At 36.2% G+C, this 27,108-nt stretch overlaps 1 protein-coding gene across 1 annotated transcript in view; it reads left to right on the top strand.

Annotated features, from left to right (window-relative positions):
* The first annotated feature begins 2,988 nt into the window (after positions 1-2,988).
* Positions 2,989-27,108, top strand: part of LOC149822456 (ARM repeat superfamily protein) — a 264,124-nt gene continuing 240,004 nt past the window's right edge. The window contains exons 1-9 of the mRNA XM_089981529.1: positions 2,989-3,155; positions 3,224-3,314; positions 3,407-3,461; positions 3,533-3,664; positions 10,231-10,302; positions 20,379-20,469; positions 20,568-20,663; positions 25,481-25,559; positions 25,644-25,707. Of these exons, the coding sequence (XP_089837655.1) occupies positions 3,113-3,155; positions 3,224-3,314; positions 3,407-3,461; positions 3,533-3,664; positions 10,231-10,302; positions 20,379-20,469; positions 20,568-20,663; positions 25,481-25,559; positions 25,644-25,707 (723 nt within the window). The 5' untranslated portion in view covers positions 2,989-3,112. The remainder of the gene's footprint in view (positions 3,156-3,223; positions 3,315-3,406; positions 3,462-3,532; positions 3,665-10,230; positions 10,303-20,378; positions 20,470-20,567; positions 20,664-25,480; positions 25,560-25,643; positions 25,708-27,108) is intronic.

Raw genomic sequence — 27,108 nt, 5'->3', positions numbered from 1 at the left:
ATAAGTTTTTAAGTGTAGCACACAAATGCCACTGAACAAATCATTGTAATGATCGGCGTCCCTAAATAAAAATCCAACAAGCGTTTAACGTTGTCTATAGTGAAAATGCAATTGATTTCCTTTTATGAGCTGTGTTACTATCGCGATTTGAATAATGATTGATAAATGTCTTAAATGATTTGCACAAACATTGATAAACAGATGAAATGGTTAGCATAAACAATGATAAACGGCTGAAACAATTAGCACAAACATTGACCATGCACTTTTACCGCGATTTGTACTCATGCACAGTGCGATTTTTATCTAGTTGTGGCCGACATAAATGCCATTGTATAAATCGTTATACCATCGCAATTTACACAATGACGACATGTATCATTGCGATTTACACAATGACATATGAAGGCTACATGCTATCACGATTTGCTTTTACGGACTATGTCTATGTCAACGATATTCCAACGATGTCGGCACTATCAGCTATTTCAATAATTGCAACATGCGCTTCAGTTACTTTATGATGTGACCTTAACATAAGAGTCATAAATAAAGTTGCTAAATCATGGTTATGATCACTGATTAAAGTATGAACTACATATTTTTCATTCGGAAGTCTTCTTAACACCATTCTCGCTGGACATCCACATCTTGAATCTGGTTTGCTCCTTGTTGGATTTCCACTTGACTTCTTCCAACCTTCCTTAGAACAAACATATCTTTCTCAACACGACACCCTGTGCATTTTTTGACCAAGAACACCTTCTAACACATAAGCCAAGTTTTAAGGCATAAATATTATAAAATTTATATGCAACTTTCTCATTTATAAACTAGATTCCTTCTACGAGAACATAGTCAAGTGTACTATCATGTACATTCCAAGTGCCTGCACCTTTATCAAGTGTACTTTCAAGATCGTCTACCTTATTATCAAAATGCATTTCTTCTGCTGGAACATTCAAGTCAAGAGTGAATCAAATGCATGCACCCTTCTTATCAAGTGCATCATTAGTGTACATGTTCACTTCTCCAGGTGCGTCATTTGTACAGATGTTCACTTCTCCATAATTTTCCAATGATTAAGATAGATCATCTTCAATGCAACCAGATGATAAGCTTACCACTGTCATAAGCAAGATATCAATTTGCGTTAGCCAACACATACATTTACTACAATTTAATCAAAATGCATATAACAACGGATACCAATAAGGTTAAGCAAGTCAAGGAAACGATTGAATGAATCACAATATAAAAGCAACAAAGATTTATTATTTACTTATACTATGCATCGAGTTGTTACTTACCATGCCAATAAAAGAAATGATTTATCGTATCTGTGTGTTGACGATGGCGATTCACGTGACAACGATTTAATTATATCTACGACGCTGTGAAGCGATTTTAATAGAAATCACTAAATGAGCAGCGATTTGAATACGAAAATCATCATCGCAAGCATGCAACAATGCATTTTCGCATGCACACGTTTTAAAATTCTTTCTACAATATCTTACAAATTGATAATAGAAAACACATAATATCTTACAAATCGATATACATATCACATAATAATATATTACAAATCGATACAACAATTCAACATAACTTACAAATCGATATACATATCACAAAATATATTATAAATCGATATGGAATTCAGCATTATAGCTTACAAATTGACACTACAAAACACAATATCTTACAAATCGATATACATATCATAAAATATATTTCAAATAGATACAAAAATTCAGCACAATAGCTTACAAATCGATACTAACAAACAAAACAATATCTCATAAATCGGTAGTATGTTACTACAACCGCGATTTGCGATACATTGCATATACTGAGTGAATGGATGATACCAGATGGGGTAGAGGCCCTTTCTCGCATTTGTAATGCTTATCAACAGGTTTCAGCACACAAATATCTTTAATTTTCCAACTGTCAAAAAAACAAGATCAACCTGCAATAAGAAAATAATGCCTTAATGGCACTCACGATGACATATGTTCTTCAACAATAGCATGATGACATAGAAAGGTACTCACGATGCCTTAATGGCACTTGTTGGAATGTCCGTGCATCATTGCTTTTTTCCATACTGCTTAACAAGAATGGAAAAGAAGAGAAGACTGTAAAAAGAGATGGCCGACAAATGCTCTTATGACGCCCACCAATGATCGAACCAGTCGATCGATTTATAGTTATCTCCACGAGTTAGGAACGAACCCATGCAAAGGTTGCTCCGGCGACAGCAGACGACGACAAAGGGTGCTTCGGTGGCAGCAGACGACAACAAAGTAGGGTCCGATGGCAGCAGACGATGACAAAGAGTGCGTCATCAAAGGAAGCTCCTGTTACAGCATATGGTGCAAAAGTTTACTGCTTAGGGCGAAAATGGAACGTTTAGACTTTAAAGAGTTAACATCATTCTCGAATCGACGTTTCACTTTTCTAATTATCCTTTTCTCGAACTGTCATTTCCCTTTTTTGGATGAAGGACATTTTTGTCGTTTTGTCGAACTATTGTTTCATAGCAAGAATAGCAAGAAAGGGTACTTAAGTCTTTGCAACTGCACCCAGACTCCGATGCTAAGTGACAACTCGATGCAATCATACATCTCTTTGCAATTAAGTATATAGGTAAGATCCGTTCAGAACTTAAAAAAAACAAGAAAAAACCCATTTTGTATGTTTCATTCGACAAGTTCCCATCATTATAGATAATTTGAGTTAATTCATCTTTTGAGGTTTCTATTCGATAACCTCACTAAAAAGTAAGAGCTTAAGATGTCCTTTACCAAAGAAGAGAACATCTTTTTGAAATATAAGATAAAAAGTGAGACTATGAATAAAACTTTTTTATAAGAAAAAAAAAAGGTGCCAGCTCTTCTTATCACGTAACGTCGACCTCGTGGGACATAGCTGCCTACAACCCGCATGTTATCAGCCCTCTTTAAATTTAAAAGACGACCAGTTGGATCGGCGGACAGCGAAGCCCATGAAAGGCAAAAGGCGGTTGTCCAACCCGTCGGTTTTGGGCACAAGCAGAGAAAAGGAGGACTTTCCGAAACCCTTCTGACCTCCACCTTCAAGTCCCATGTCTGTCTCGACGTCCGGAAGCCATCACGTTAACGCCAGAGGTACGAAACTCTCTCACCACCTATCTCCTTCTTTCTCCTTCCCTCCCTTCATCTTTCCCTTGTTTCAGATGCCGTGGAGGTGCTCGTTCACTCCCTCGAAGATGAATCCTCAGTCGTCAGAGAAGCATCGATGGCTGCACTCTACGAGATCTCCCCTCTGTAAGTCCCACTGCCGCTTTCACAATTCTGCTCTCCTCATAACGCTTTTCGCCGACATTTCGTCCAACTTTTCCGTCGATTCGTGCTCGCAGAAACCCCATGCTCGTCCTCGATTGCTGCTCGGCGGTTTCAAGAGGAGGAAGAAAGGTTAGTTGTGAGAATGCCCTCCTTTTTCTGTTAGCGAGTATTGTGCCATATCCTGCCTTGGTTTTTCTCAGCGTTTCGCGAACATTTCGGGCGTTTTCCTCGTGATGGCGCATGCGGTGCGTGCCATTGATAGCAAAGATCTCGATCCTGCACTCATGTTGAAGCTGATCAAGATTACCCTCGCAGAAATGATCTCTTCGAAGGTGCAATTTTTGTTTCAATTCATGCTTTTGTTACCTCCGCGCACATGTTGTGGATTAACCATGATGGGGTGGAATATGTTGCTTTCTATTTCTAGTACGGTTTCGGTTTATAGAATTGAACAGCAAAAATTTCAATTTGGGATTAAAATCGCGAGAATGTTTCAATGTCTTCCGTGACATGATTTGCTGCACCAGAATCAATATGCCAACCCATCACCATCCTGCTTTAGTTCCATGTTTGCTAGAGCAGCATGAAGTACTTTCATGTCGATCCATGGTTTGCAGAATACTTGGTTGTTTCAACTTTAGATTCTAAGACTCAAGAATGATGTTATCTTCCATCTTCAGTTTGACCATGCTATTACGATTGAAGTGCGAGTTTAATCCTTATGCTGAGAATTAGCTTCAGAGGTGTCTTAGTTATTTTTTGCACTTGTCGAAGCTCCTTTCATTACGGAAGCCCACGCGAACACACATCATTGCCTGCCGTCCTTTGGTCTGTGTTCTAGGCGGTATCAATCTGTCGCTCATCTGCTCGGTAAAGAATTGACTAACTTACCACTTAAGTAAGATAGGTGGAACATGAAAATCCACATGCTTTTTCTTACATTCTAATTTGGTTCTGCGAAGGCAGTTGACAGGAAGGATACTACAACCAGTTTGATCATGCATCTAGTCTCACCATCATCATCATTTTTGTTCCAAAATCCATATCTATGGGAAATGATGATCTGTTATGGTGTCTTGAATTTAGACCAACTCCGATCCATGACCCGATCCAAAAATTTTTGGTGACAATGGGGATTTTCAATGGGACTTTGTGGTGAGCTGCAGTCTTGGGCCATGTCTAGTTTTGTAATTTTCCCTTTTGTACCAACTAGGGTTTTATGCTCTTCGTCATATATATAGCCTCCTTCTTTTGAGAGTAGGGATATGAGAGTTTCGGGTGTATTGGGGGTTAGGGTTTTGTGAGCTCTGTATCTCACCTCCGTGTTTCCTCACATTTGCTAGTGGATTTCTTGCTCTTCCTTTGCTCGTGAACGTAGGCCCGAGTGCCGAATCACAAAAATCTTATGTCTTCTCTGTTCTTTTCTTCTCTTTATCTTGTGGTTTGCTTCGTTTCCGTTGTGGTTTGCATAACATGATCGTCTCACAACAATTACTAGAAACTCATGGGAGTGTAGCTATTTCTTTTAGGTAGATGAAAGGGTGCAAAGTACAAACATACCATACAACTCATCCCATACTATGAGGATTTAGTATATATCTACGGTGGTAAACAAGTCAAAGCAGTGAAGTCCAAGCCTTTTGGGCTAGGCTCTTTTATGCTTCGACCCAGCTTGGGTTTCGGCTTGAACAAGCTTGTAACGAGCCCAAGCCAGATGTGCTGAGCCTGAGCTAGTTTTACTAGAATACTGCCTGCTTTCTCTGTTGTTGGTTTCATAAAAAAGGGGAAATTAAATAAAAACAGGGTGGTCACTAAGCTACAAGGTGAACAACAATTCGTTAAACAATAAAAGATCCTAATCTTGAAGCCCATATCCGTTGCAAGTCCATCTTAGACTAGGCTAATTTTCTGCCTGAGAATTTGCTAGTCTGAATTCTCATTTGCATCGCCAAATTGCTAGCATAATCATTTTGGAGTGTTCAGTTGTTCCTCTCTAGCCATTCCGTCTACAAAATAAAGAATAGCCACTACTTCCGGATCATCACTGTTTGCTTTCTAAGCATCTGCGATGGGCTCAAAATAAGATCCCTAAAACAAGATTTGGGGCATACCTTGACAAGATATCCATCCAAGCTAGTTTGAATAAATGTTGGAAAAATGAACAATACTGCCATGGTCTCTTCCTCACAACTATACATAATGCACTAGCTGAACATTGTATTGCTTGATCAGGTCCAAATGTTGATCTTCCTGAATTTAGTGTCTAGAAAAAAGAGTCTAGCTCTTGGAGAAGGGCTTAAGCTCCAAATAGATTTATATGTAAACAGATGCATACTTGGGTCAAGTGCAACTCGATAGAAGGACAAGGTGGAAAATACACTCTTTCATTAACTTCCAGCTAATGGTATCTGTTTTGTCTGTCAACTGCCATTTATGAAGACATTCCATTACCTAAATTTAGTGCCTTTTAGCAACATGAGTCCCTCTCCTCCACCGAAGCCGTATCGAGCAATGGCGACTACCACCATTGAGATCATTTGATTGAGAATTCTATTAAGAGATATTGCTGTCACCATCTCCACTCCATCGAAGATGTGTTGTGACAACAAAACTGTCATTTACACCACTAGTAATCACACATTCTATGAACGGACCAAACACATAGAAATGGATTGCTACTATATTCAAGAAGAGTTTTTTAGGTGCACTATTGAACTCTCTTATTCTACATCTGAGTACCAAATTGAAATTGTAGACTTCTTTACCGATACCCCTTTCATCGTAGCGGTACTATCAGACATGCAAGGTTATGTTAGTACTAAGATGATTGAATGGGAGGTTTATTGTAACCTCGTAGCGTGCAAATACAAAATGATAAAAAGAAAATCACATAAATAGTGATAATCAAAACTTTGAAATTTCTAAATAATGTTGGGGTTTCTTTTTGAGAAACCGATACCCCTCTCATCGTAATGGTACTATCAGACATGTACAGCATGTTTGTACTACAATGATTAAATGAGAGGTTTATGGTAACCTCATAGCGTGCAAATGCACAATGATGAAAAGAAAATCACATAAATAGTGATTATCGCTTTCATAGGTAAGATGCTCGATTTGGTTTGAAAGACCAGAGCATGTAGAATGGGTCGACAGTTAAAATAGAACCTGACATACCCAATCCTCTCTTGGTTCTGTCAAGGGAGAGGATGAGATGATAAAAAACTTCGATGGACAGATTGTTAACAACTACGCTCATCGAGTAACAATTGACTTGGTGTCCCCTGTCATTGGAGTTAGGGGACAGGACTACAAAAAATTAGCCTAGGTAGTAGATCCTATGGACTTCTGTAGAAGTTGGTTGCATTTCTTGCCACCAATGCCTTTAGGGAATTTTCTCTTGGTCACTGGCCCTTTTCTTTAGAACAGATTGAGTTAGTTGTCTGGGGATCAAAATACATAGCATAACCAACCCCTGGGCAGTTTTGGTTGTTTTTATGTTTCTCCTGTGCGTACCTTCAGCGCAGTTAATATCGAAACAAAGTTATTATGTTCATTTTATTTATTTTGACTTGCACATCGCGAAAGAAACAATATATATGTTAGTCTTAACTGAATTGTGATACCTATGCACCTACCATATTTTCATCAATTTGACCCGTTTTATGAGTTCAGGTGATGATGAAGTCATAATGGCAGGCGATGACACAATGACGTGATGATATCAAGATGAAACTCTTTCCCTGACGTTTCGCTTCTGAGGACATTTTTTTGTAATTTGGTATAAGAGTTTCTTTGAAATTTCACTTTCGTATAAACTTTAAAACCTCATTTTGAATTTATCTGGTTTCAATGAATGTACGGAGTTACAAATCTGTTGTGTAAAGGAAAGTTCGCCTATAATGCTCTCAAGGTCTATTGACTTGTCATTTCAAACACAATTTTCCGTTGAACTGCTATTTTAAACTCTGAAAAAGGATTGATTACAAAGCTTTCGAATTTTTCCTAAAAAGTTATAAGTCCTTGATTTTGGGGGCGTTACACAAAACATATAACTCGATTATCTAAAGTTCTATTTAATGAAATAGAGAAATTATGAAAATAGAGCTCGGTTAGAATTGAGATTTAGGATCCAAACAACCTTAGTTGTCAAAGCCGGTGCCTAGGCGCAGCCCCACCGCCTGGGCGACCTGGTCTGGGCAGTGGGGCCCTATATTGCCTCCTAGGCTGTCACCGCCTAGGTTTTTTTAATTTTTTTTTGAAGACATATCATTTGTTTTCTTCTTTGAGAAGAAGAATAAGAAGAAGATAAGACAATATAAATGTTTCTTCTTATGTTTTTTTGTTTTTTTATTTTTTTATTGTGGGAACCGTCTAGGCCTTGCCTAGGCCTTTTTAGGGTTTCACCGCCTAGGCTCCGCCAAACACCTATGACAACTAAGCAAACAACTCAAGCCTAAGGGTTCCAATCCACCTTTTATTGTTTCTTTTTTGAAGTTTTCTTAAAGATACCTCCGAAACCTTTTGGACATCAGTAACTTCGAGCGGGCTGAGAATATAGTATGGTTTTACACCCGATCCATGACCTAAAGAAAATTTTACCTTCCTTTGTGGGCTACAAATGGCTTCCTTGAGCAGTACACTGCCATGCAAACCATGGTTACCAGAAGTTTCATAGATAGGTGGGAAGCACGCTTCCCAAAAGCTTAATTTGTAAGCACAGTACTTCTCGCTTCTGAAGCTTGATGGGAATGTTAATTCTCTCATGCTTCTCCTATGTTTCCCACACGTTTCTTCCATGCTTCTTATGCACTTCTCTCGTGCTTCTTTTCATGTTTTCCATGCACTTTCTTTCATGCTATTCACTAACTTCCCATATACTTTCTCTAAATTGGTAACCATCATTTTTAGATTTTGAAAAAAAATTAATTCTTACACTACAAAAACATGAAATCTAAGAATATTCAATTTTATTTTAGTTTTTATTCCATTCCTGTTTGATTGGTATTCATTTCCCATTTGATCCCATATCACTTCATTTTTTTTTCTATTTTGCTTTTAAATTGATTCCTCGCTTTCTACTTCTTATGAATTTAAAAATGCCTCCCTTCTCCTTTCATTTCCTGCTTCCGCTTCTTAGTTTGGTAACCTTGATGCAAACTAAATAATGCACACTGTTCATCATTATTACCCATCAAATCACTTGAGCCTTCAGTTTCTCACTGATCAACTCTAACTCTTTTCTCGACAAGACACCAATCTTTTCTAATCATCTCCAGCATCTATTTAGACATCCGTCTCTAGTGAAGATCCGATGGACCTTTGGGAAGGCGAATCTTACTCTCTTCAGACCAACCGGAATTGACCTAAATAAAGCAATTGAACATTCTTCCCTGGATTGGACTCTCAGGATAATATTAGGTTTAGAGGGTACTATCAGACTTGGGTAGCGTGAAATTAAAATAGATGGTTTCTGGTTCTGACCATTCTGTCTCTTATTAGACTTGTACTTACTATGATTCAATTTGAATTGATTTTTCTATTTTTCAAAAACAAAATACAAAGAATGATCTCTATCTAAAGTTTAGTGTTACACATCCAAAGCACCACCAATCTCCAATATTAGATGGTAGATCTCTGACTTATTGTACGAGCATCTTGATTATCTTAGTTTGTTTAATTCTACTGTTCCCCATGGTTCTTCTTCTGACTTGTATCATTCTTTAGAGAAGAGGGGCTCAAATGGTAACCTTACTCATGCGTCACGAGAATCTCCCTCATATTACCCTTTAATAAGCCTTTGATGACTTCCAAATGAAGGGTGTTGGAATTAAGGTGTGACATTAGCATATTGGCCAAATTCTTTAAAAAATCTCCTTCCAATTACTTATTCACTGACATTTGATTTCTGTTTCTGTTCCTTAAATGGTGGAGAGTCCTCCAAGTCATGGAAAAATCATCTATTTACTCTTCAAGTTTTCTTCTAGTGTATGTCCTAGAGTTTAAATTGACTGCTTCATAATTCTTCTGCTAATTTGCCACAATCAACTTTGTGCTCTTCCTACAATCCTTTGTTGTAAGAGGCTTGTTCTTATCTGGTAAGCTCCTCGCTTTCAATGTCTACAGTAAACACCCTTGTCTAAATCCCATGGGCCTTCTGTAGTCTTTCCTCTATTCACCATACAGCGACTCATTCTCTCCTCACTCACCATTTCTCTGCAAACCTGTCAAGGCTTTCCAGGGTGAGTATGAAGATATTGATGTCTAAGTTTCCCTTTGTTAAGATTTTGCAACACAAATTTTTGCTAAAAGATAAGAAGCAAAAGAGCTCCACCCTCCGATTCCCGTAGTCACTGATCAGAAACCTTCTTCCCCTCACCAGACCCTGCTCCTTTCCCCCTTCCCTTCTCGTTTGGATTCCTGTCTTATAGCCTCCTGGTCGCTCCTTAACTTTAGAGTTCTCCTAAACAACCCAAAGATTCTGAGAATACCAGTTTTTGCTAAAAGCAAAAGGAGGTGAGTGCTGTTATTGATGTCGAGGAGTGAAGTACACATTTCAAATTTTGTTGCACTTGCAGTAAATTGAAAGGATAACACCATCATCCTCTATTGAAACCTTATGAGATAACATGCACAGAAAATATTTTAGTCAACCTTTTGGTTAACTTGTTCAACATTTTCATGGCTTTAAAACAAAAGCCTACTCAGGTAGTAGAAGAAGCTTTGCACAACATTTTTCATTCAAGGGAGTATATTGACTTTGAGGAATATGATAACATACATACTTCCAGATCCAAATGATTTTTGTTGGGTGCATGCTAGTCATTGTAATTTCTCCGTTTATTAACTCTGGTTAACAAGAATGCACTGATATTATACTGCCATCTGATTTTACCAGGATATAAATGCTGATTGGCAAAGGGCAGCATCAGGTTTAGTTGTTGCAATAGGAATGCATATGCCTGACCTGGTGAGTTCTTACTTTTGTGTCTATGATGTTTATTTGTCTATCATACATTATAAGTATGTTTGATTGCATCTCATGTGATTTGGAATCACACGATATGGAATCAAATGTTATTTGAAGTCATGATTTCAAATCACTTATTCCACCATGTGATTTGGAATCACATGAGAGTCACTTCAAATGTGATTTCAAATCACATTCCTTTTCACTTTTGCATGAGATTCCAAATCACATGTTTGGTTATATGTGCAAATGAGATTCATTTTCTCATTTGCATGAGATTCCAAATCACATGTTTGGTTAGTTGTGCAAATGAGATTTATTCTGATTTGCATGAGATTTCAAATCACATTTGAATGCAACCAAACATACCCTAGAAATGATTTTCATCAGCCTTTCCCATGGAACAAAATTGCACATTTCCATTAGGTGTATCATCCAACTGATCAGGCTACATCTTGGTTTTCACTTAACTTGGATTAACTAATCCAGGTCCAATTGATAAAGTCACAACTGCCACATTCATCCAACATATTAAGATAATGTGGTATATTTTTTGTCTGTTTAGAACGTGCCTTGCCCACCTGTCTTTGGCATTCTGTCTTCATTCATCATCTGTATGTGACACCATGTTCCCATGTCATACTGTGTAAAAGCTGCTATAGGAAGAATATCTATAATATACATTCTGCTCCATGTTATGTGCACAATATTTTTTGTGAACCACAAGAATGCTTGTCATTGTGTTAGAAACATGAAACAGTGATGTGAAAATGTGTGCTCTTTTTCTCTTGGTTGACATCATTAACATTTTCAGGGTGAAAGCAAAGTGGCATTTCCTAGCATTATTTAGAGTTTGTATGAAAAACTTAATGATTGATGTCTCTCTTTTTTTGGTGCAGTAATTGAATTTCCCACAATTTATCTGCCCTTTCTATAAAAAATGAAAAAGCTGATCAGCAACACACACACACACACATATATATATATATATATATATAATATGTATGCATTTCTGTATGTTTATCACTGCATGATAATGTGCACCTGTTTTGATTTTTGGTAGATTTGATAACCAGATGTTATATGCAATCAGTGATTCAACATTATTCTATTTAACATTTGGCAGGTTTGGTCAATGCAATTGGATTGTGGGATCTAAATTCAAAAAGATGAAAAACTCAGCAGTTTTTTATTGCACTAATATGCCCATGCCTTTGAATTACCTTCTTGATGCGTTCTTCATTTGATCTTGTGTGTGTTATTATATATGTATACATTAGGAAAATGTAGACTAGCCCCATTTTGGAAGATGGATTCTATGCCCAAGCCTAAAAATCCATTTTCAGCGGTTTTTGTTCCTGACAACACCAACATCCAATAAATGTAAGTCATATGTGGCGTACCAAGGTTCCTTCGAAGTTAATGCAGAGACCATTGAAATGTGCTTCGACTTGTGCAAATTTGTCCACTATTTTAGGCATTGGAAATGCATGGGAATTTTCATGAGTTTCTAATATTGGTATGAGTTGAACGTCATGTGTGTTATTGACTACATGCTTGATATTTAGGGTTGCAATCTAAAATTTAGATTCATGTCTAGGTTCTGACCACCTCTAATTCTCACACGGATTGTATGATCTTCTTCATGAGTGTTATGTGTGTGCATGTGCGCCTTAATTGTGACTTCTTGCAAGATTTTGTGGTCCTTTTCTTTTATATTTGGAAGAAACAAAAACTTCAAAACTTGGTGAGAAGTCATAAAATCTCAGCATGTTTGAATCTTCACAAGATTTTCCAACAAATGCATAAGAAATCCAATTAAACATTCACAATTGTAATCTTTATTTGCATTATTTTTCATTTTTGAAAAAATTGCCAAGATTTATCTTTTTTTTCAGAATAGAAGTGTTTTATTACTACATAAAAACAGTGCTAACAGTGAGCAATTGTGAAAAATCACCCAATGGTAGAATCCAAAACACAAATTATGGTTGAAAAACTCCAACCCTCGTGTTACCTATCCATGAAAGGCAAATTCCTGGCCAATCTATATTTGCCCAACACATCCTTGAGTGGATAGGTGTAGATGGTTGTCTTAGAGTATATACCCTCAAAATCCAGCAGCACTACCCACCACCACCTCCCAGTTTTTATCTTTACATCTATGCCCAAGGAGGGTGAACAACATGAGCGATGTCTGGTCTGGTGATAGTCAGATATGTGAGAGATCCAATGAGTTGTCTGTAGGGTGTAGGATCTTCTAGAAGAACCCCATCCTCCAACCTTAATTTTGCGTTAATTACTTCTGGAGTCTCCACTTTTTTATCATCTGAAATTCCAGATTTATTACATATATCTGCAACAAGCTTCGTCTGTGGCAATATATATCCTCGGGGAGAATATGCAACTTCAATGCCAAGAAAATATCAAAAGAAACCCAAATCAGACATATCAAAACTATCTTTTAATATATTTTTAACATTAACAATACTAATTTGATCATTTCCTGTGATAATCATGTCATCAACATAAAGTAATAAGATAACAATACTATTACCTGCATTTTTGACAAACAAAGCAGTGTCAATATAACATGAACGAAATCCTAATTTAATCATGATATCACTAAAACGATCATACTAAGCCTTGAGAGCTTGTTTAAGACCATATAAGGCTTTTAAACGTTTGACCTTGTGCAATATTAACTATGGGTGGTGGATCCATGTATACTTCTTCATTTAAATTTTCATTTAGGAATGCATTTGTCATATCGAGTTGATATATTAGCCATTTTTTGGTTGATGCGACATCTATTAAGGTTCTAACGCTTGTCATTCTAGCTATAGGCGCAAATGTTTCCTCGTACTCAATTCCATATTCTTGCGAATATCCCTTAACTACTAATCTGACTTTATATCTTTCTAAGGATCCATCGCTTTTGGTTTTAACCTTAAAGACCAAACGACATCCAATAGGTTTCTTATATGGAGGAAGCTTGACTATTTCCTAAGTGTTAGCCTTTTTTAGAGCATCCAATTCTATTTTCATTGCTTCAAACCAGTGAGGTAGAGTTTTGGCTTGATTATAATGAGTGAGTTCATAATATGAGTATAAGGCTATTAGGCATGCCCGATAATTTGGCGCAAGAGACTCATATGACACAAACCTATTTGGTGGAACGAATTCTTTAAAAGATAGCCTAACGGGGGTTTCTTCCAAAGATTCGGTAAGTTCAAAAAATTTCTTCAAGGCATTAATAGGCCTTTCTTGTTCTCTTCGAGTATAAACATGAATATTTTCATTATTAGTATCATCATTATGTGATGATATTTCAATATTGGATACTTTACAAGTATCATCTATACTTTCAAGATGATTCATAGAATCATCACATATATCATCTATAAGATCATGTAGTCAATTTCATTTGGTTTATCTAGCTTTTCAAATCCATTTTCATCTTTAAAAAAAGTCACGTCTTTTGAAACATATAGTTTGTTATTCTTGAAATCAAAACACCTATTATCTTTTTGATTTTCCCCATAACCTAGAAAAACACATTCAATTGTCTTTGGAGACAACTTATCTCTCTTATCTGAGAGAACAAACCATTTACAACCAAAGATGCGAAGACGATTAAATCGGGGGAAAATTTAAAAAGCTTTTCATAAGGGAAAACATCTTTAATTTAGAAGAAGGCATTCGATTGATTAAGTATGTTGAAGTTAAGACGACTTTGACCTAATTTTTTTTTGGATTTTTTTTAGAAATAAGCAATGTTCTAGCGGTTTCTATAATATATCTATGTTTTCTTTCCGCTAGTCCATTTTGTTGTGGAGTTCTAGGACATGATCTTTGATGGCAAATTTCATTTTGTTTTAAATAATTTTGAAATTCGCTAGACAAGTATTCTCCACCGGAATCAGACATAAGAATGAATATATTATTTTGAAATTGATTTTGAATTTTCATATGAAAGTCTTTAAAAAAGAAAAATACTTCTGATTTATGATTGAGGAAATAAATCCAAACATAACGAGTAAAGTCATTAATAAAAGTGACATAGTATGAGTAACCACTTATGACCGGAGATGGACCCCAAACATTCAAATGCACTAATTCAAAAGGTCTTGTGGAAAGAAATGTTCTAGTTCAAAATTGAATAGACTTCATTTTTCCAAAAATGCAATATTTGCAATTAATATCCTTTTCTTTACAAAATTTGTTTTCAAATGGAAACAAATACATTTTTGAATAACTTGGATGACCAAGTCTTTTATGCCAAGTTTCCATGCTTTTATCTTGGACATAAGTACAAAAAGAGTTTGTAGGAAGGTTTAGATGATCCATATAATAGATGCCCCCCTTCCTATGGCCTTGCTCAATCCGCTTTCCGGACTGGAGATCCTAAACAAAGCAACCATTAAATGAGAAAAGTATTTTACATCCATCATCGGCAATTTGGGAAACCGAAAAGAGGTTCAAATTTAACTTTGGAACAATTCTTACTTTTGGAACAAAAAGGTTTTGAGAATTTTTAGAATTAAGTGTTCCAATACTTGTGATTTTTAAAAAAGTTCCATCGGCCATAGAAACACATGAGCTTTTTGAATTGGTGCATACATTGGTTAATGCATTTTCATGTGGGGTCATATGAAAGAATGATCCAGAGTCTAAAATCCAAGAATACGTACCGGGTGATGATGTAGACGCAATGGCCGCAAACGATGTGGAGGAAGTAGCTTTGAGAATTTGTTATAGAGCCATAGATATTTGACCAAGTGTTTCTTTAAGGTAGCCACTCTTGCCCTCATCTTCTTTGGTGGTAGAGGATTCTTCAAGGGACGCCACATTAGGCTTGAATGTTCCATTTAGCTTTGGGCAAACAAGTTTAATGTGACCCGACTCATAACAATGATGACATACAATCATCTTTCTTCCTCTACTATTGTTTCCATGTTTTCCAAAATGGGGTGGTTTGTAGGTTTTAACATTATTGCCTGGTTTGGATACGGCAAGCACTTCATCAATGTTCTTACTCATGCCAAGCCTAGTTTCCTCTTGTGTGATTTCGGCAATGGCGTCTTCTATTGGTGAAAAAGTAGATCTATGGAGGAGTGATGACCTTACTTGCTTAAATTTGGGACATAGCCCAAACAAAAATTGGAACAATCGATCTTGTTCCATTTGTTTTTGCCTCAGTTCAATATCCTCCATGACTACCCATTTTGGCTCCAAAAGAGCCAACTCATCGCATAATGGATTTAAAGAACTAGAGTAATCTTGTATACTTGAATCACCTTATTTGGTGGTTCTAATTTTTTCTTGCAAAAAATACGCTCTTGCAAGGTCTTTTTGGGTATACATACTCTTCATAAAGAACCAAGCCTCATTGGCTCGGCGAAATTTAGCTATATTAGCAGATACCTTACGTTCGACATTGTTCATGAAATAAGCAAGGATTTTGGCGTGGTTGTTTTCTCAATCTTCAACTTTCTTTTGGTGGTCTTCAATGGCTTTGAGGCGAGCATCTCCCTCAAGAGCTTTTTCATGACCTCCTTCCATCTTGGTGAGCTCCAATTGGGGTTCCGGAATAGAACCCATAACATAACCCCAAAGTTTCTTACCTTTGAGGTTGCTCTCCATTGCCGATGCCCACATTATGTAGTTCTTTCCATTGAGCTTGAAAGATACGTCGATTTTGGATTCCATGATGTCACCAAAGAAAGTGATGGATAAAGACAATATATGTGAAAAAGAATATCACTCTTCTTCCTGTAAGAACCGAATGACTCTGAAACCATGTAATGAAGTATGCAAAAAATAAAGAATGCTAAAAGCATTCACAATGACCAACAATGGTCCAATACACAAGAGAGATAATAACCAAGTCCACTATGAGACAACATAAACAAGCCTTGAGAAAGGCACAAACTAAGAATAAACACTCTTTATTGAAAGAGAGAGCTCTCTAGAATGAAGAATACAAAGGGGTTCACCCCTATTTATACACCCCAAAAGGGGTCTCAAAAGGAGAACCAAAGGGGCCTCCCATAGAGTCATTGGGAGCCCCCAACGACTCTATGTGGGGCCCCTTTTGGGTTGGATTTTGAGACAAGAAATAAAAAAAATTGAAAAATAAAAATAAATAGTTGTTTGCTAAAACAACTATGTAAAAAGATGATAATACCCCTATCGGGTATTATATATATATATATATATATATATATATATATATATATATATATATATATATATACACACAACAACAACAACAACAACTACGCCTTCATCTCAAAACAATAGGGGTCGGCGATATGAACCAACAAAGAAAATCATTCTGGGTCTTCCACATGAATCCTTCTCCTCCAATCATTTCTATCCAATGCCAAGTCCTCGATGAGGTTCAAAGCATTCATATCCTTTCCTATCATCTCCATTCAAGTCTTCCTAGGCCTACCCCGACCTCTTTTAACTAATATATTTTCCCATTTCTCCATCCTTCTAACTGGAGCATCATTAAGCCTTCACCGAATATGTCCAAACCACCGTAAACGATTCTCTCATCTTATTTTCAATGGGTGCAACGCCTACCTTTTTACGTATCTCCTCGTTCCGAATCTTATCTTTTATTGTATTTCCACACATCCATCTAAGCATACACATCTCAACTACACTCATTTTTTGAATATGATGTCTCTTGGCAGCCCAACATTCTCTACCATATAGTAAAGCGGGCCTAATAGTCATCCTATAAAACTTTTCCTTCAACCGCAATGGCATTCTACGATCGCACAACCCTCCAGTTGCACTTTTCCATTTCATCCACCCAACCTTTATCCTATGATTTACATCTCCATCATTTTCTCCATACTTTTGAATGATAGATCCCAAATATTTGAAACAATCATCCACCGGTATTTCTTGCTCACCAAGCTTCACTACACTTCCATCACTACTTCGTTGCTTACTAAACCGACATTCCATATATTCTGTCTTACTCTTACTCAACTTAAAACCTGTTGCTTCCAATGTCTGTCTCCATAATTCTAACTTAGCATTAACCCCAGCTCTAGACTCATCAATCAAAACAATATCATCAGCAAACAACATACACCACGGCACATATATATATGTATTTTAACATGAGACACATTGCATAGTGTGTGTTGTACATGTTTTGATGCTAACCCTTCTCTTGTAAATGTATCTATTCTTCAAGGCATTTCTGAAACATAGAATAGACACAAAGTCAAAGAAGATTGTCTTTTAGTGCAGCTAGGGTAATCATCCCTTATAGTGATTGTATCTCTTTGTTTTTCACTCTAATGAAACTTTGAGTTTCTCTCCATTGTTCTTGCTTCTTCTATGCAATTTCATGATGCTCCATGTGTAAATAGGGGCCATCACTCCTGACGTTAGCAGAAAATGAGAAAATTATTGCTCTATCATTGATTAAAAATACTCAAATTCAGTCATTTCTTCTTTCAGTTTGTCTTGGAAAAAGATATAGTAAAAAATGTTTGTAGACTTCATCAATCAACTTATGACATTCTCCTCAAAACTACAATCCATCTTTTCTAGCATGCACCATGTGTCTTATACCATGTAAATGTGTGTCGTTTTTATGAATTACCTAATACCACAAATAACCAACAAAACACCACTGTTTACATGGGATGGGTCAATGCCCCATCTTGCTAAATGTGAAAGTATTTAACATTAAATACTATTTACATGACCAGAAGAAATTAATCATTTTTCATGAATGTCTGTTAACTGAACAATTAAATAAATTTTTATTCCATAATCAGTCAAATTCAGCTATTCTTCAAAAATTATGATCGAGTTTTCTGGATTCAGACATGTATTATGTGGCTCAGTCAGTGTCCAATTTAGAACCAAGTCATTGCAGTGACCCATTTGCATCCCTGATGCAAGGTCTTGGTGCAACTTCAAACTATGTGAACAAATTTGCTTGCAACATGAATAGTTGGCATGGTTATTGGTTACAGATATTAACTCTCTCTCTTCTCTCTCTCCACAAATCTCTATTATAGATTCAATCAAGCCCGGTTTGCTTTAACAATGGAAAAAGGTTTGCTGGATGGATGTAGATCCATGGCATGTAGCCTTAGAATTAGGTTGTCAATGGATCAGGTCTGTATTAACTACTGACCTGACTCAAGCTCGTTTATTGGAGTATGGTCATAAAATGCTCATCCAAATTGTATTTGGGTGGACTTTTGTCATGAAATAGCGAAAAATACAAAAATAATGTCACTAAGGGTTTTACAAGCTTACAATCACAAAAGTGCATAGGCACAAACCAATGCCATTAAGGGCTTACAAGTTCGCAACCACGATGTGCACAAGCACAAGTCCACTATAGGACAAAACAATAGTCAACAATGGGCAACAACACAAGCACTAAGTGCATATAGAACATTAAAAAACAAAATAGAAAAACACAAAATGTAAAAAATATTCATCTTTATTGAGCATAAATGCTTAAGAGAAGCATTAACAAATGAGGGGGAACAAAGACCCTTTATATACACATTACAAGGGGGAGAGAAACCAAATGGGAGCTCCAAATAGAGTGATTGGGAGCTCCCAACGGTCATATTTATGACCGTTGGAGAGCCTCCAACGACTCTATGGTCAAAAGACCATAGAGCCCTTGCTTAAAAGGGCAAATTACAAAAAAGGGAAAATAAATAAAAAAGAGAAAAATTGTTCCTAATGAACAGTCCCTATTACATAAGTAAAATAATGAAAATACCCCTAGAGGATATTTATCTATTACATTATTATAAATAATATATATATATATATATATATATATATATATCTTAACAACTTCAACCTAATTGACTATGCAAGTCGGGTTGGAGCTATATTTTTAAATGCTATTTACCAATGTTTAAAAACCTGGTGAGTAAACCCACTGACTCAGCCCAACTCGGTCTCTTGCTGGTTCAATTTAGTGAATGAGTCAAAAACTCACAAAACTTGGCCGAGTCTGCCAAGTTTTGGCATGATTTGGCCGACTCATACATATATTTGATATATATGTATATAGACACACATATTATATATTTTATATATTATGTAAAATATATATATACATATATTTTACATATTTTATATAAAATGTTAAGTTTACATGACCCGAACAAGTCACCGTGTTGATCCATCTGAGTCACGGGTCAACACATGATGAGTTGACTCCTGCGTCACTGGGTTTTAAAACTATGATGTTTTTCGACACAGAAAGCTGGCGTTAGGCAGACCCCTATCAGTTATACAACCATACCATTTGGGGTTCGAACTTGCAACATCACAACACAAGGTGACGTGCCCTAACTGCTCCTGCCAGACAAGCGGAGCCCCCGTTGGTTTTTTAAAACTATGATTTACCATAACTATAGCTAAACTTATAGCTGATATGTTTAGAGTGCCAAAGCTAAAAAATATTTAGGTAATAACCAATACAAAATATTGATGACCATAAAAAGTATTTGCATTAGTGATTATAATCAAATATAAAAAATATTCTTTTTCAACAGATGAAAATTACGTACAATTTTTATCGTGTTCACTAACCAATGTCTTGTCCTTTCCCACTTTTCCCATTCTTTTAACCAATTCTATTAATAAAACCTTTCCATCCACTTCTCTCTCACAGCACAGGTTTTTTCTTTTCTTTTTAAGTAATACTTTAAATGGTTAATGCATAAGCGTATCATCATGGCTATGCTCATGTTGCTTTTTGTGTCTTGTGCTGCACATAATAGGTTTCCATGTTTGTATGACACGGCTTATTGTTATAATCGTGCACTTGTGCTGCACCCGATAGGTTCTTATGTTTGTATGGGACAGCTTCTGTTATAAGCATTCCTTGCATCAGGGCAACTAATATTTACAAGCTACATGCACCTTTCACATTCATATGGATTTCAGATATCATATCATACGAAGTTTACTCTCTGATAGTCTTGCATACTTAATTCAGATGGATTTAGTCAGTGTATCATGGAGATTTCCTTGCCTGATTTGTCTCTTTGTGCTAGATGATGGATGAAATTTCTGTTCATCTCTCTGGACCAAACTCATCATTGCCAGCCATGGTTCAAACACTTGCGGATTTTGCTTCAACAGGAGGTTTCACATTTCCTTTTTAGCACTTGATTGAATGAAGCCTGTTTAAGGATTATAGCTCTGTTCTGAAATTCACATTAGGCCTTATTCTTCCACTTAAGCATTACTGTTCATCCCACGGCTAAAAGGTGTCCTGTTGCGAGTGTTGCCTATCCTTGGGAACGTGAAAGACTCCCAAAGGCCAATCTTCGCAAAAGGTATGTAACGTGCCGGACCTATAACCTTCTATATGTCAAGTTGGTAGACTGTATTCAAATTTCAAAATGGATCTTGGGTTTATGGCTCTCTCACACACAAACACATGCATGTTTGTCTGTATGTATGCATGAGGTCAGATTATCTATATTGATGGAAGCGGCTCTACACTTCATGTGCAATTTGTTAGTCATAATCTATGTCGCAGGGACTCGGCCAACTGGGTGCCACACCCGCGTTGATGCGACGCGATGCGGGTGCGGCACCCGGTGCGGTCAACCTGACCCTGGGTGCAGTCAACACACTGAACCAAAATATGAATCCTTTGAACCAAAATATAGAGCATGCCTCATGGCCATTCACTCATATATAAAACCATTTTCTTTTAATAAAGCTAAGAATGAACAAGAATGGATTGAAGGATTGAAGCTATGAACAACAAATTAGAAGCTATAGTTTGAAAATGGGAAGTCCTATCATTACCCTTAGGAAAGAAACCCATAGGGTGTAGATGGGTTTACAAAATTAAAACCAAATGCGATAGATCATTGAAAATATACAAAATTAGGTTAGTAGATATAGTCAAGAATATGTGATAAAATATGAAGAAACTTTTGCCCCGATAGCTAGGATGACCACTGCTAGAACACTTATAGCCATAGCATCAATTAAGAAATGGCCTATTTATCAAATGGATGTAAAAAATGCTTTTCTCAACGGAAATCTTAATGAAGAAGTTTATATGGAACCTTCTCTAAGATTAACGTTGGCACGTAGAGAGGTCCTTCGCTTGTGCAAAGCCTTATATGACTTGAAACAAGCTCCTAAGGCTTGGTGTGATCATTTTAGCAGTGTAATAATTCAATTGAGATTTAAATCTTGCTATACTGATACAACCCTATTTGTTATGTCCTGTGATGCAGGTATGGTGATTCTACTACTTTATGTTGATGATATGATCATCATAGGTGGTGAAAAGCAGGGAGTTGCTCATGTTAAGGATATCCTTCAGGCTAATTTTGATATGACAGATCTTAACTTTCTTCATTATTTTATTGGTATAGTAGTATATTCACATCGTGATTATCTTTTGGCACAACTAAATACGTAAATGAGATAATCGCTCGCTTGATCGAGAATTACTGATGAAAAGGAGGGTTGATACTCCAGAGGTCATAAATGCAAAAATGAAGATAGATGATAGAGAACCTTTGAAGAATCCAACTCCATATAAACAAATGATTGGAGCATTAACTTATCTTTCTATTACTAAACCTAATATTGCCCATGCAATTCATTCTGTTAGTCAATTCCAACAGTCTCCACTACCGTACATAAGAGTATTGTAACGAGGATTATTAGATACATTAAAAATACTATTAATCATGGATTATTTTTATTATCTTCCTCCCCATTGGATGTAATTGCCTACTTAGACTTTGATTGGGGAGGGGATTATTATGATAAATATATTATTGTGCTTTAGTTATCGAGGTATACTTATCCGTGCTTCCTTTGTATTTGTTATTCTTTGTATCCTTTTTGTTTTCTAGGTATACCTATTAGGTATTTAGTATTTAGATTAAATATACATAAACGTATACTTGTAAGGTTAGAATAAGTATTTTTATGTTTGTTTTTAGTTAATATTTAATGACTAATATTTTTGTAATTTTTATTTTTTGTCAAACTATTTTGACCAAGCTAGCCGCCAGGACTATGCCTAACAGCTAGTTAGAGGAGGTCTAACTGACATTGGACCTCCCTCCAACTAGCTGTTAGGCTATTCCTGTCATTTTCTGTCACTCCCTTATTGCCTACTCTCTCACTGCTATTCTTGTATATTTTTTGTGTTTATTTCACATCAATAAAATATTTAGCTTTTTTATATCTTGTTTCTTCTCTTGTATTTGCATGACTTATTGTATCTATCCAGGTTGTGGTGTCAAATGGGCAAGGGTTCCCTCACTTTGTTGGACGGGTGGGGGTAAAGAAGTTAGTTCAAGACCATAAAATTAGGTTAGCCACTTGGAACATAGGGTCTTTAACTGGTAAGTTGGTAAAGTTAGTAGATGTTATGTGTAGGAGAAAGATTGATATTTTATGTCTACAAGAGACCAAATGGGTAGGTGAGAATTTATAGATAATGTAGTTGAGGTCCGTAGGAAGGGTGATAGGATTTTACTTATTAAATTAGTATTAGGTACAAATATTATTAATATTATTAGCGTTTATGCACCTCAAGTAGGTTTAGATGATTCCATTAAGCGTCAATTTTGAGAAGATTTAGATGGAGTAGTACAAGGGATATCTTATGGAGAAAAGCTTTTCATCGGTGGTGGCCTTAATAGACATGTAGGCATTAGTAGGGATGGATTTGAGAGTATCCATGAAGGCTATGGTATAGGAGAAAGAAACGAAAGTGGAGAAAGGATTTTAGATTTTGGTTTGTCCTATGATATGATCTTAACAAACACTTGGTTTAGGAAGAGGGAGTCTCACCTACTTAGAAAGAGAGATAGGGGTTGTTGCATCGATTATAAGGTTATACCGGGAGAAAGTGTAGCTACACAACATAGAGTCTTAATTTTAGATCTTAGAATTAGACAAGGCCTCAAAAGGGATAGACATAGGATAGATCCTAAAATTAAGTGGTGGGCACTGAAATGAGCTAAACAAGGAATGTTTGTAGAGCAGGTAGTTAAGGAAGCTGATTGGTGTCTCGAAGAGGATTCATAATCAATGTGGAATAAGATAGCGGGTGGCATGTGAAAGGTGGCTAAGGAGGTATTGGGTTAGTCTAAAGGCGGTGCACCGCTAGGTAAGGATACATCATGGTGGAACCAGGATGTCAAATTAGCTATTAAGGTTAAAAGAGAGTGTTATAGAAATCTAAGTAAAAATCGTGATAATGAGAATTTGGAAAAGTATATGATAGCAAAGAAGGAAGCTAAAAAAGTAGTTCAGAACGCCAGGGATAAGGTATATAAGGAGGTTTATGACAAGTTGGATACCAAAGATGGCGAGAAGGATATTTATAGGCTTGCAAAGATGAGAGATAGGAAATCGAAGGATCTGGATATGATTAGATGTATCAAAGATGAAACACAAAGAGTTTTAGTTAAAGATGAGGAGATTAAGGAGAGATGGAAAGATTATTTTGATAAGCTATTTAATGGAAGTCATACCCAGGATCTTGGAAACTTGTCCATTCCTTTTCATGAGATGAATCGTGGCTTCATGCGCAACATTCAAAAGAAAGAAATTACAGAGGCTTTGAAGAAAATGAAATCAAGAAGGGCAGTTGGCCCAAATGGTATACCTATCGAGGCTTGGAAATGCTTGGGAGAGAAAGGTTTAGAATGGTTGACAAATCTTTTTAAGAAGATTTGGCGGACAAATAAGATGCCTAATGAGTGGAGGAAGAGTACTTTGGTGCCTCTATATAAGAATAAGGGTGATATACAAGATTGCACAAACTATCGTGGTATAAAACTCATGAGTCATACTATGAAACTTTGGGAGAGGGTGATTGAGTCTAGGTTGAGGAAGGTTGTCATGATATCGGAGAATCAATTTGGTTTTATGCCTGTAAGATCAACTATAGAAGCTATACATCTTCTTAGACAACTTATTGAGAGAAATAGAGAGAGGAACAAAGATTTGCATATGGTTTTTATTGATTTGGAGAAGGCATACGATAGAGTACCTAGGGGCGTTCTCTGGTGGACAATGATGAAAAAAAGTGTTTCTCTCAAGTACATTAGTATAATTAAAGATATGTATGAAGGAGTAATAACCAATGTCCGCACTTGTGGAGGGGTGACAACCAATTTTCCTATAACGGTTGGGTTACATCAAGGATCTGCTTTAAGCCCTTTCCTATTTGCTATAGTGATGGATGAGCTTACGAGATCAATTCAAAAAAATGTGCCGTGATGTATGTTGTTTGCTGATGATATTTATTTGATTGATGTGAGTGACTGTCACTCAACTACAGGTTTTTGTATTTTTGTAGGTGACTCCTTAATATCATATAAAAATGCAAAAATAACAAAAGGTGTCCCTATCTTTTACAGAAGCAGAGTACCTGGCTATAACAACTACTGCTTCTGGGCTAGTGTGGTTGAGACAATTGTTAGAAGACTTGGGAGTTCACCTAAAAGAACCCTCAAGATTATGTTGTGATATAAAAATGCAGTTTATATTGCGGGCAATCATACGTTGTATGAGAGAACCATGCACATAAAAATGGATTGTCACTATGTTTGTGAAGACTTTCTAAAGGAGATCATTACATTGCCATACGTGACATCTAAGTATCAATTGGTGGACTTCTTCACCAAAACTCTTCCCTCTCCTAGATTCCACTTTCTTCTTGGCAAACTCTCGGTTGTGACACCATGAGTTTGAGGGGGCTGTTCAAATATGTATTTGATATATACATATATATATATATTTGTTTTCTTTTCATTTTAGAATGTATTTTAGGTTTTTGTATTTTTTTTGTTTAAGGGCATAATTGTCTTTTGACATAAATAGCCGATATCTAGCCATTAGGAGCTCCCCAACTGCTATATTGGTCTCTCTCTCCTTGTTCTCTTATATATGGGACTTCTGGTCTCCTTTTCTGCATGCATTTTGTGTGTATTTTATTATTAATAAAACATTTATTTTTAGATTGTGTGTGTGCTCTCTTCTTAGCCCTAAGTGGCTTTTGTGCTTGTGCCTTATGTGGCTTGTATTTGTGCCTCTTGTGAGGTGTGTGGGCTCATTCCTTATTTCATTACAGTACTAACTTCACTTGCTATGATTGTAGCATTCAAATGTTGGTGTCAAGCTGCATGGCAGTATAACAATGATTCTCCATTTGAAGCATTCCTTGATGCTGATGTTCTGTGAGTTGGAAATTTATATTGTTGAACTGAACCTCTTAACCTTTCCTTGTATCCGCCATAACTGATGCTTATCATTTATTGCAGATCATTTCTCAATTCTGTTTTTGAGCTCCTTTTGAAGGTTTGGGTTTATTCTCGTGATCTAAAGGTATATGATAATGTGTGTGTGTGTGTGTGTGTGTGTGTGTGTGTGTGTGTGTCACAAGAACGTTCCATTTTGGCCCTTGTGTCATGTCCCATTATATACTAGTCATATTCAAAACTTCATGAAATTGGCTGTTCCCCTTATCCACAGCCGTATCCATGTGACATAGGGGTGTGTGCACACTCTTCTACATACATGGACTTAAAAAAGTTCATGTCAGCAAAATAACCTTTTTCATGACAGGATTTAAAAGGTGTGGATATTCTTAAAATATACCTTTACAATTTTCCTTCCTTTTTTCCTTTGTGTGGTTGCATGCTACATGTGTATGATTTTTTCTATATACTTGGTGGTAAGGTAAGAGCTCTTGTTAATTCACTTAAAAAATGTAATATTACATTTTTTATTCCAAAACCATTGAGATTAGCATCTAGCAGTTAGAAATAGAATAGAAGAAATGCTAGAATTAGGCTCTGATGATTCAGATAAACCATGTGGTATTTTTTCCATACAAATTGGCAAAAAAGTACCGCAGCTCGTACCTATATTTCTTATAATCATGTACTACTGCTTGGAAGATGCAACCTACAATAGGACAAGTGTAAGAAGATTAATCATGCTTACATAGTCTACTGTTTTCTTGATGGTCTTGAACTCACAGTTTTCCTATCCATCCAAATTCTTCATCCAGAGATTCCCAGTTTCATGGTCTTTTTTTTTCCAGTCTCAAGGAACTTGTGGTTGCATAACTATCCAAACATAAGCTTAGCTACAAACTACATAGTTATCTACTAGGCTCCCTTCTTCATGTCATACCTTATTGACATGGGTACTGGTACCGGGTAAGGGTCAACTGTGTTTTGAACTTGAAAAAACTCATTTCATCTGTCTTATGATCCAGTCATTGTGGTCAACATGTACAATCAAAGTTATCCAATAGTAACTATATTTGTAAATTTTTAATTGTTAGTTGATCATATATCTTTGGCATGTTTTAGATTTAGCTCATAATTGATAGTACATAACTTCGTAATAGTTCTGCAATTTTCTGTGTATTTGTGTGACACAATATATTTATTTGCTACAACTGTTTGTAAATGCAATCTAGTTGAAAACACTGTTTCTTTTTCACATTTTTCCACCTTTTTTTTGCAGATCTAACTTTACAGATGTGATTTACATAGTTTTTTAGTAGAAAACAGTTTTTTGTTCATGTTTCCGCAACATGTAAGTTGGTTTTGTTAATGTACATGTATTTATACATATTAATATATGTATAGTACATATATATGTACATATTTATTTTTTATACTTGTGATATGCATGTAATAGGTAATGCCCATTAGGGGTACTTTTTGTAAAATATATTTTTGTTTTTTTCTTGTTTTTCTATTGTATTATTCT

This window comes from Nuphar pumila, chromosome 11 (assembly GCF_984573655.1).
Source record: "Nuphar pumila chromosome 11, dmNupPumi1.hap1.1, whole genome shotgun sequence".
NCBI classification, from domain to species: Eukaryota; Viridiplantae; Streptophyta; class Magnoliopsida; order Nymphaeales; family Nymphaeaceae; genus Nuphar; species Nuphar pumila.
This window is presented reverse-complemented; position numbering and strand designations above follow the sequence as displayed.